At 38.8% G+C, this 12214-nt stretch overlaps 1 protein-coding gene across 3 annotated transcripts in view; it reads right to left on the bottom strand.

Moving 5' to 3' along the window:
* SEC61A2 (SEC61 translocon subunit alpha 2) overlaps positions 1-11544 on the bottom strand; it is a 30242-nt gene extending 18698 nt beyond the window's left edge. For 2 of the 3 annotated variants that reach the window (XM_069458907.1, XM_069458905.1), the window contains exons 1-4: positions 11414-11530; positions 9256-9323; positions 8089-8154; positions 1855-1933 (exon numbers count right to left, since the gene is read on the bottom strand). In XM_069458907.1, coding sequence (XP_069315008.1) covers positions 1855-1933; positions 8089-8154; positions 9256-9323; positions 11414-11420 — 220 coding nt within the window. In that variant the 5' untranslated portion in view covers positions 11421-11530. Of the gene's footprint in view, positions 1-1854; positions 1934-8088; positions 8155-9255; positions 9324-11413 lie in introns of all 3 variants that reach the window. The other variant, XM_069458906.1, reaches the window with a different exon arrangement.
* Positions 11545-12214: the final 670 nt, after the last annotated feature.

Raw genomic sequence — 12214 nt, 5'->3', positions numbered from 1 at the left:
AAATGATGCTCTCATGTTTATCAGAGCACAATTCACAATCACAACGATATGGAATCAACCTAAGTGCCCATCTGATGTGTGGATAAAGAAAATGTGGTGTGTATATATACACACACACACCATGGAGTACTACCCAGCAATAAGAAATAATATCTTTTGCAGCAACTTGGATAACAGGAAGCCATTATCCTAAGTGAAAAAACTCAGGCACAGAAAAATAAAGGCCACATGTTGTCACTTATAAGTGGGAGCTAAACTATGGCTATACAAGGGCACATAAGGTGCTATAATGCAGGGGTCCCCGACCAATGGTGAGCTGCATAATTATTTCATTATATATTACTATGTAATAATAATAAAAATAAAGTGCACAGTAAGTGTAATGTGCTTGAAAAATCCTGAAGCCATGCCCCTCTTCCTTGGTCTGTGGAAAAACTGTATTCCATGAAAATGGTCCCTGGTCTCAAAAAGGTTGGGGACCGCTGCTATAATGGACAATGGAGACTCACAAGGAGAGGGTGTGAGGGGGTGAGGGAGAAAAATTACTGATAAGGTACAATGTACTCTATTTGGCTGATGGCTACACTAAAAGCCCAGACCTCACCACATGTATACAATATATACATGTAACAAGATTCAACATGTACCCCCTAAATCTATTGAAATAAAATGTATATGTATGTTTTCAGAGCAGAAATAGAAAAATATATATATTACATATATAAAAAAATGTTCAAACTCACCCATATATAAAGAAATATGAATTAAATAAAAGATATCAATTTTCACCTGATTGACAAAGACTAAAACACTAACAATATCCACTGTTAGAAGAGAAACGGTCATTCTCATATATTGCTAATGAAAGTGTGAAATAACACAACTCTTTTGGAAGATAATTTAGCTTTATCAAAACTTTAAGTGTATTCTTGCACACCAGATCATATGGGGCAGAAAAAAAATTTTTTAACTGTTGTAAATTAAAAAAAATAAAAAAAATCTATGTGTACATACCTTGTGACCACAGTCAACTTCTGGGAATTCATTCTTTTAAAAAATTACAGAAGCATGTGATAGCCTCCACTGTAGCATTGTTTGTAATGATATAAAATTGGAGAAAACTAAATGTAAGACCAGAGGTCCGTAATGGCCTACAGAAGTTTCCTATCATGCCTAAAATACACTTCTTCTACAGTCTCTTTTATCATCTAAAAAAATTACAAAAAGTATCTGCCAGCTATTTAAAGTGTTTCTAAAAAATAGGCAAGCACTATTCCCTTTCTCTTTTTTATTTTTTTTGAGACAGGGTGTCACTATGTTGCCCAGGCTGGTCTCAGACTCCTGGCCCACAATTCTCCTGCCTCAGCTTCCTGAGTAGCTGGGACTACAGGCGTGTGCCACCATGCCTGCCTCAAGCATTATTTCTTAAATGTGAGAAACCTCATGATCCAGCCCCCACCTACTTCAGCCTCACTGACCAGCATCCCCTGCCCATAATTTCTCAGACCACACCTGTTAAGCTCCTTATACTGCCTGTCTTAGCTCAGGCTTTCCCTCTCTCTCTGGTCTACACATTGGACTCCAATTCAAATGCTGTTTGAGCAATTTCCTCTCTGACACTGCAGATCAGGGACTTTTAGTCTATGAGAACCCAAGGATAGATTTCTCTGTCTATTACTACGATAAACACATGGTGTTGTCATTATTTACATGTTGGGCTCTTCTCCTAGGCAATGGCCTTTTTTTCATATCCTCCCCCTCCCTGTAGACATTGAAAAATAGTTGTTAATCCACATTTTTACATCCATTTGGTGTCAGTAGTAGTATGGAAGCGAAAAGAAAAGAAGTACATACCTCTGTTGGATGCAAGAATAACTCTCATCCAGTAGAAAGGATCTGCAGAATCTGATGACATGATTCCAAACAGTGGTATCTAAAATATTTTATAAAAATACATTATATAAAGTTTGCACTTAATGTATAAGACATTCACTTAATATTGGCAATACTTTTTTTTAAGAAATGGAGTCTTGCTATGCTGCCCAGGCTGGAGTGAAGTGGCTATTCACAGGTGTGATCATAGTTCACAGCAGCCTCAAATTCCTGGGCTCAAGTGATCCTCTTGCCTCAATCTCCCAAGTAGCTGAGACTACAGGCATGCACCCACCTTAATACTTTTCTAAAAAATTATTTCTCATATTCTATCACAAAAACAAGTACACCTTAAGGACAAAGTTCTTTAATAAAAATAAAACAACAGAAATCAATACTTCATGCATTCCACTAGTAAATACTCCTATCGGAATGGAGAGCTATTACACGACAATGTGAATATACACCTAACACTACTAAACTATACATCTGAAAATGATTATGATGGTAAATTTTTTATGTTTACCATAATTTAAAAAATACTCCATCAGTAGATTATAAGATGATACCTACTTAGTCATTGAATAAGTTTGCAAAGCTATGGGTGCTAAAGACAGCCAAGGTGACACTGCTAGATGAAAGACTGAATACGATATACACACGGAATATTACACAGCCACTAAAAATTATGCTTATAAAACTTATAATAATATGAGGAAGTACTTATAAATATACAATGGTGGTTCTCAACTTGGGGTGATTTTGCCCCCCAAAAGACATTTGGCAGTCCCCCATGAAAAGGAATTATTCCCACCTAAAATTTAATAGTGCCACTATTAAAATTTAATAGTGTCACTAATAGTGAGAAACCCTGGTATAAAAACACAGGTACAAAATTGTATAAATAAATTTCATCACTGTAAAAATATGTATAGCAAATAAAACTGTGAGTAAACAGTTTTTTTAATCCTAAATAGTGATTGTCTCCAATGTGGTCAGATTATGGTTGACTTTTTCTTCTTTTCAGAATTTATCAAATTTTCTATAATGAGCAAATATTAATTTTTGGCTAGGAAAAAAACTCACCTTAATTTCAGACTGTTTTCCATTATATGAGCCATGTTTAGGGTACAACACTTGGTCTTACCCCTTCATCAACCATGTGGGGATCAGACACAAAGAAAAATATATTACCCTCCCAAAAATGTTCTCCGCATGAAACTGATTCTTTTTAAAAAGTTCTAAAAGAAAGATGCTGCCAGCAACTTTTTTTTTTTTTTTTTTTTACAGTACTTTGAGTTGCTGTTTTATTGCCAGAAATTTTAACTAACTCATGTGGTCAACCTAAACCTCTTTGTTTCTTTTCTTTTTTTTTTTTTTTTTTTAAGAGGTGGGGTCTCACTCAGGCTGGAGTGCAGTGGCACAATCACAGCTCACTACAACCTCAAACACCTGGGCTCAAATGGGACTACAGGCGCATGCAAGCATGCCCAGCTCATAACTTAAACCTCTTTAGAAATCTGAATTTACGAAACTGGTGAAGCATGAAGCATGGATATTTTATGTCCACGTGCAGTTGTAGACACCCTTCAGTTGAGGTAAGAGATGAGGAATAAGGAATTTATTGTCTAAAAAAAAAATTAACACTACAGGACAGTCCACATCAAAATATTTCCTAAGTGGGAAAGCGGTTAATTGGTCCAACTATCCTCCTGAATAGACAGCCATTACCCTCATGCTTACCTGTTTTGTGGCAAACTGAATAAGTTGGCCACCCTCCCCTAAATAATGGTATACCCTTCTTCCCTGTAGTCAGTAGGATTATTAAAATTGGTTTCGAAAGCTGGGCGCAGTGGTGCATGCCTGTAGTCTCAGCTACTTAGGAGGCTGGGTAGGAGGATCACTTGAGTCCAAGAGTTCAAGGCTGTAGTGTGCTATGATCCTGCCTATCAATAGCCACTGTGCTCCAGCATGGGCAACACAGAGAGACCCTATCTCTAAGAAAAAAAAAAAAGATTTCTAATTTTGTTTCTCTTAGTAAATCCCAGAGCTACAGGATCATTTACAACAGTTGGGCAGCAACAGGAGCTATTTCCTATGCATCTGTCACAGTTGCAGAGTTCCAAACTTTGCATTACATATGATAAGTGGTTTAAACTTGTTAAAGAAATATAAGCATTTCCAGCCATTATATCTACAGTCATTGAAACAAACAAACAAACAAAAAGAAATTTCTATACCTCAAATGAAAGCAAACCCACACTGAACTTATAGGTGTTCCTTGTGCCTGATTAATTCTGAATCAAGCTTCAGCCAATCACAGGTCGCCAATCAGCCAACTGGTTATACAGAGACCTCCCCAAATAAGATATCTAGTGTAGCCAACCAAGGAATTTCGTTACTTGCACATTCAGCCTATAAAAGCTTGCTGCCCTCTCCCCTGGAGCTCTTTGAACCTCTTCTGGTATTGAGTGCTATCAGATTCATGAATCCTTTAAAGTTCAAATAAACTCTGTTAAGTTTATTTTGTCTAAAGTTTTTCTTTTCATAAATTTGACAAAATACAGTATAAAGCAACCCATACTCTAATGGAAACCTGAACGGATCAGAGAAATAGAAAATTAGCACTAGGGATTTCCAAAGGCAGTGGGAATTGAAAACCAAAGAAGATATTTCTGGATTAAGATGGCAAGTTGCAATTACATTTCAGAATTCGCCTCCTCTGACATATAATAAAAACATCTTTACAAACATGTAAAATAGTAAAAACTAATAAGAATCAAAAAAAGCTATGGGAAAAGAATAAAAAAATCTCTAAAGCAGCCAAACAAGAAAAGGGTTGTAAATTTGAAGCCCTGGTGGTCATGGGTGAAAACACTAAACCACCCAGGAGAAAAAAGACCAGCACAAAACTGCTCCTGACCACCACGATGGGCAGTCGATCCTTAGAACGCCCACCACATTCGAAATCTGGAGAAAAGTGAACTGTACAGGTAGCCTTATCTTTCTCCCTCCTCTGGTTAAGAGGGAGTAGAAACAGCAGCTAGGAAGAAATGGATGAAAGAGAAGTGAGCAGCGGGGCTGACCCTCCCAGACGGAAGTGAAGTGTAACGGGCCACATTGAACTGGCAACTGGGAAACAATCTGGAGCCTGGAACAGAAGACAGCCCTCCTCAGTCAGGCGGTGAGAACCATCTGAAGACAGTTCACAAAAATCTAAGGAGAGAGAAAGAGCTGAGCCAGGCAGCATGCCCAGCACTTATCTCAGTGTATCTCACCTCCCACCACTTCCTACAGAAAACTGGCTGGAACCTGCTTGAGATTCAGTGGGAAGAGAATCAAAAAATCACCCACACTGGGCTGAGTTGCCTAAGCATGAGAAAGACAAAAGGAAACAGTTTGGCAAGTATATAAACACATTATGGAGAAAGAATAAAGTAACCTAAAATGCATAAATTAATTTATTACATGAAACAAGTCACAAGAAAAATGTCATTCTTTTCTAGTTAGAAATGTCATTCTTTGTTTTCTTCTTCTTGGGTTCTGGGATTATACCTGCAAAGCCTAAAACATTTACTATATAGAGAATTACAGAAAAAATTCAATGACTCCTGGATTAGAAGATTCAGTATTGTCAGATGGTAATTCTCTTACATTGACCTATAAATTCATAGCAATACAAATAATAACCGCAGCAGGCTTTCTTGTAGACACGTTTGACATACTGAATTTAAAATGCATATGGAAATATGAAGAACCTGTAACAGCCAAAACAATTTTGAAAAAGAACAAAGTCGGAAGGACTTTTACAATCTGACTACAGGACTTACTAGGAAGTGGTTTACCCTAATGATGGACACATACATAAATCTATGGCACAGAAGAGAGAACAGACCCATGCTTATATGGCTAACTGATTTTCAACAAAGATGCCAAGGTAATTCAACGGGGAATTTTTTTCAACAAATGGTGCCGGAATAACTGGATACCCATACAGAAAGAAATGAACCTCAAACCTTACCTCATGCCATACACAAAAATTAACTTGGATTAGATCATAGAGCAAAACAGACAAGCTAAAGTTATAAAATGTTTGAAAGAACACAAGAGAAAATCTTCATGCCCTTAGAACATGCAAAAATTTCTTAGGAAACAAAAACCATGGGCTACTGTAGGAAAAAAAGAAAAAACGCACTTCATTAAAATTTAAAACTTCTGCTAGGTACAATGGCACATGCCTGTAGTCCAGCTACTTGGGAGGCTGAGATAGGAAGATCACTTGAGCCCAGGATTGCGAGGCCAGCCCAGACAAAAGAGCAAGATCTCATTTTTTAAAAAAAGAAACAAAGAAAAGGAAAAAAATTTTAACTTCTGTCCTTTGAAATACATTAAGAAGATGGAAAGGCAAGCCACAGAGTGGGAGAACTTATTGACAATACGTATATCTGACAAGGACTTTTATCCAGAAAATATTTTTAAATGCTCATAATTCAATAATGAGACAATGATCAATTTTTTTAAATAGGCAAAGATTTGAAAAAACACTTTACGAAAGATAAACAAATACCCAATAAACACATGAAAAATTTGCTCAATATCATTTATCAGGGAAATGAAAATTAAAAGCACACCCATTAGAATGGCTATTATTAAAATGATCAACAATACCAAAAGCAGACAAGGATGCTAAACAACTGGAACTCCAATACATGGCTTGTGGTAATATAAAATGGGGCAACCACTTGGAAAAGAGCTGACAATTTCTTATAAAGTTAAACATATATTTACTATACAACCTAACAATTCTACTGCCAGGTATTCCCCCAAGAGAAACAAAAACAAATGTCTATAGAAAGACCTATACACATGTGTACATAGCAACTCTGTTATAACCAAGATATGTAAATAACCCAAATGTCCAACAAGTGAATGGATGAATAAACTGTGATGAAGTTACACAGCAGAGTACTATTCAGTAATAAAAAGGAATGAATTACTGATATACCAACAATATGGCTAAATCTCAAAAAGATGATGAAGTTAGACACTAAAAAATAATACTGTATGATTCTATTTATATGAAATTCTAGAAAAGACAAATCAAATTATAGTAACAGAATGCAGATCAGTAGTTGCCTGGCATTGAGGGTTAAGTGGGGATTGACTGAGAAAGGTTACAGGGAACTTTGGGGTCATGACAGAAAGGTGCTATATCCATCCACTCAAGTAGTCGTTACTTAGGTATACACAATTGTCAAAACTCTTCAAAATGTATGCTTAAAAATAGATGTACCTTACTGTATATATATTATATCGCTCTAAAATTGATTTTTTCTTAGGGGGCAATTTCCAAGATGCCACAAGTAGATGGCACAAATATAGATGATTATTCTTTTTTCTTTGTACTTTTCTCTATTTTTAAAACTTCTCTCCCCGTGACCATCTAAAACAAATTTGAACTAAGCACAGTAGTAAAAGTACTTTAATGATCTGATCATTTCACTCTTCAAAAATTACTTAGCTTTTCTCCAGATTATGGACCTAAACTGTTCTACTACTTCCTAATACAATTTTTTGAAAGTTCCTTACATATATTTCAACAGCTTTTCAAAATCCTCAAAATAAACCTTCCCTAAATTATCTTACTTAATCCTTACAACAACCCTGAGACACAGATACATTTTCTTCTCACTTTATGAACTTAATATGTCTGCCAATTTTTTTAATATCATCTCTTGGTGAAATGCAAAATTTTATTTCAAAGTTTCATTGAATTTTACTAATTTTTAAACATATTAAGTCCCTAAGATTCTAAAAATTTGTGTTTTGGGGATATTTAAATTAATACATGCTACTAATAACATGATAAAAAGAAAACTGTAAAAATGTCTGCAATATATATGTCAAAGTTACTTTTATATATAAAAAGCTGTCCTAAATAAGAAAAAAATAATATCTCAAGAAAAAAATGGGTAAAGACCATTAACTGAAAACAGGAAAAAAAAAAAAAACATGTTCAAAGCCACTAAAGAACCAAAAGAAAGAAACAGAACAAGGTAACTATTTTCACTATCAAACTAACTGAGATTAAAAAGGATAACAATGCTCACCATCTTTCAGTATATGTATTATTTTCACTAAAATAAGTTTCTCAAAATCTAACCAATCAAGACCTTAGAATAGTACAAACATTTATTTAATATTATGGTTACATACCTGACAACACACTAAGAAAATGAAGAGAGTTATAGCAGTCCATAATACCTTCTCTCTAAACTGGATCTGTACAACAAAACATAAGGAATGATCAATCAAAACCAAGAAATAGCAAACTTAAAGCACAAATCCACATGAAAGCGTAAGTGACATTCCCCATCATGACATGCTCCTATTATTTACTCCTAAAATATCCTTTTTACCCTAGTTAGTAGCGGCTAAAGCAAACAGCTGAACTTGTGGAACATGAGTTTCTTTACTGCTGATTAAAAAGGTAATTTAAATCTGCATTGTACCAAGTTAAAAGAAACTAAAACGGAGACAAAGCAATTAACATTTTACTGTGCAAGGCTAGGACTGCCTGTAATAGTGTTACATGAATATTTTATAGACTATGAAAAGCTAGAGTTTCTTGGGATGCCTAAAATGTAACTGGAATAACTATTTTTACAATCTCAAAGCAATAAAAAATACACTTCTAAATGAAATAGTAAAATTTTAAACGTAACCTATCTCTTCCTATGTCCCTATTCCTCTTAGTTTCATGAGAAACTCAAAGTACAAAAGAAGAATGCCTGGGAATTGGCCAGTTTGGGATTAACAGTATTTCTGGAATTTAAGTACCTTAACTCCAAAACTGCACAATGATGGAAGAATAATGTGATACAGTTATAGTATCTCCTGAATGCATTTCTGTCATTTCTCCCCCCAATGAATGAATCAAAAAATGGGAGATACATATTCAGACAATTGCAATTCATTTACATAAAATAGCAGAACTCATCAAAACCTACCTAACACACTGGATCATTCAGTCTATCAGATCACATCATTAGCAAGTGCAATACAAACCCTATACTACAAAAATTATAAAAGATCACTATAGACAGGAGAATACTATATCTTAACTAACACACAAGCCAAAGAAACACTTGGTTTGGAAACGTTACAACTTAAAGAACAGTCATTTTTGAAAGCATGACATAATCTGTCTGGACTTAAACAGGTCTATACTAATTTTATTCACTTTGTGCCTCCTGCAAGGATTAGCAGGTAATATTTTCCCAATTACAATCAGAAAAGGGCTGGGGAAAGTAAATCAATCTTGCTGGTTTAACAGGATAAGTCATTAAAGTACTTTCTGTATTACTAAAATATTATACTTACTTTCCTTTCAGGTTTCTGAATTTCTGGTAGAACTGCACAAAAAGGTTTGATAACTTCTAAAAATTTGACTGTAAAAAAAAAAAAGAATAAATGTCCCTATTATAAAGTTAAAAAAGAAGTATCTTTTTATAGAATCAAATACAAATGTTCTCTAACTCTTAACAGCAATTCACCCCAGTCCCATACCCCCAAATTAAGTAATCAGAATGCTCTCAATTTCACATGATATATATGTAAGGTAAGAGATAGAATTCATGGGACAAAGAATCCAAACACTTTGAGGGTAAGTCAGCAGAAGCAAAGTAATCCAAGTATCCTTTTACCATGACTGTCCTTCCTCACACCTGTATCCAATCATTTTATACACACAGAAAAGGAATTATTCAAAGAGCATCATTATGTAAAAAAAAAAAAAAGCGCAAATGCAATCTACTATGGTACCCATAAGACAACGCACTATAGAAAATAGACATATCAGAGAGGAATAAAGGACGATGCCTTCTCCATTAAGGAAATTACAATAGGAAATGGGCTTAACCTGTGAAACTGACTTAAAAAACTGAAAGGTGCCAAAATCCGTACATGAGAAAGATCATAGAATCACCTCCTGTAGTTAACTTTTTAAAGTACACAATCTCTACTTCATTAGGCCACATCGCATTGCTCGGTTGCTTTCCCACATAGTTATCAAAATACTTGCTTATGTGCAATAATCAGCCCAGAGAATTACATTTCATGAGTACTGTTTTCCCAGACTACTCTTAGAGTATGCAAAAGTAAGATAAACCAAGATTCTTTAAGGATAGACACTGTCTTCTGGCATGGCTTAAGTCAAGTCCTGCCAAAGAACTGGAGGGTAGAGATGACAATCCCTCAAGCTTCTGTCCTTTCTGAGTCTATAATGTGCAGATCACAACAAGCTAAAATTTAGCTATTAGTTAGGATCTTCTTCCCCTACAGACACTGGATTCTGTACACTAACAACCTGAAATTGTTTAAAAGTTGACATGAGTAATTACATTTCCATAGTTAGCCACAAGTTGACTATACTATCTTTTTTTTAAAGCCTCTCAAAACGGTGGCAGTCAATGATGTTTGACAGAATTCAGTAACTGTGATGGGCCAATGTTTGTTACCCAAGTACCATTTTCGATTACTTGAAAAGTAAATCTGAATTACCAAAGCATTTCTCTCTAATGCAAAACAAGTATCAATCACATCGGGAAACTTCCTAGAACCTCTTTATCTCTTTTCCTTCCCACCTCAATCCAAGGAACTCTTTCAGATTTCTTGGCATTTTATGATCACCTGTATTGGGATATTCATGTTCAAGCAATGATTTTGTCTGCCATTTGTCTATCCTCGCGTTACAGAATTTTACCCATCATACTGTAAATTCTAGGCCTGGGGTCTCTTCTACTTCCTAATTTCCCCAAAATGTCCACTAGTTGGCCAATAGGTGCACTGCTTGGGTATGCAGTTATCCATTCATCGAACAAACATCTGAAAGGCTATGTAAGTATCCACGCGAATGTATGATGCGGGGTTGAGTGTCTGGGGGAGGGCCCTCAAAGGATCCTATTAACGCAAGGCCTTGTCTCTGAGGCTCACACAACCTTACAGTTTTCAGTAAACGCTACAGAATGACCGGAATAAACATTTTAAGGAAAATGGTGTGCTACCAACTGCACTCCTTTCCTCCCCTAAACCACATGCAACGCATATCTTTCCTTCTTTTTAATTAAACGAGTTAGGGAGCTTTATTCAACGCAACAGGCCAAAGAAGGGTGAGTGGGGAATAAAAATGAGATTCAAGCTCCTGAGAAATTAAAAGTCGTCCAGGTTCAGCCCGGTGCTGTAACTCCCCGCCCCCCAAACCAGCGTCCTCCCCGCGCCATCCTCGCCCCTCGCCACCTCTCGAGAGCAAATCCCGGGCCTCTGGGTCCGGGTCGCCGCGGCCGCCCCGGCAAGGCCGCGCACGCCAGCAGGGGCCTCGGCGGAGGCCCCCCGGCCCGCGCCCTCCATAGCGGCCCGGCGCGGCCCCCGCATCCCTGGCCCACGGGCTGGGCGACCCCGAGCGGGTGCCGGCCCCACCGCCCGCAGCCCAGGAGGGGCCCGCGCCCCCGGCCAGAGCCCTGCTCCAGCCGCCGCTACTCACTGCCCATGGCGGCGGCTGGGGAGGCCCGGCGGGGCGCGGCGGCCTCGGCGCTGCCTTCGCTCTGCTCCCGCTGCTCTGGCCTCGGCGCCGGCTCCCGACACGCTCCGGCCGGCCTCGTGCAGGCTCCGCCCCGCGCCACGTGACCCGCGCGCCCGCCCGGCCCCGCCCCGCCCCCGAAGCCGGCCCCAGCCGTTGGCCGACGGCCGCCGCGTTGCCATGGTCACCGCCGGCGCTGCGTTGCGGCGGGCCGGGAGGCGGGGCTGACCCGCGCGTGCCGGCGCGTCGCGGTCGGGCGGCTAGCCGGGGAGTCTGGACGCCGGCGCGGCGGCCCGGGCTTTGCCTTCGAAGCTGTTGTCGCAGCCTGGGGTCGGGAAGCTGCCGTTTCCTATCCCGCTGCGTCCGACCCAGGTCTCCTGCGCGCCCCGCCTGGAGGCCGCGGTCCCGGCGCCGCCCGACGAGCGAGCGCGGGGCCCGGGCTTCTGTCCACGCCGTCTGGGGCTGAGGCGACCAGCCCGGACCAACCTTTGATTTTGCTTCCATCCTACCATAACCTCTTGGAAGTTTGTAAAAATTTGCGACCCACTGTGTATAGTAAATAGCTTATGAACTCTTCTCCCCTGTCTACCGTGTCCGCTCCTTCTCCATCCTCTCCAAGATACAGGTCAGGATTTTATGCCCACTTCTCTTGAGCATTTTCCTGGCGCCACTGTTGTCTGAGCAATGTGGCTAATGTCACCATCGACACTAGGCTCCGTTTATCCCTTCTTGGACTGCGTGTAAGGGAAAGCGCACAGTCTTAGA

This window comes from Eulemur rufifrons, chromosome 25 (assembly GCF_041146395.1).
Source record: "Eulemur rufifrons isolate Redbay chromosome 25, OSU_ERuf_1, whole genome shotgun sequence".
Classification (NCBI taxonomy): Eukaryota; Metazoa; Chordata; class Mammalia; order Primates; family Lemuridae; genus Eulemur; species Eulemur rufifrons.
Note: the sequence above shows the minus strand (reverse complement) of the source record. Positions and strands in the feature narration are given on the sequence as shown.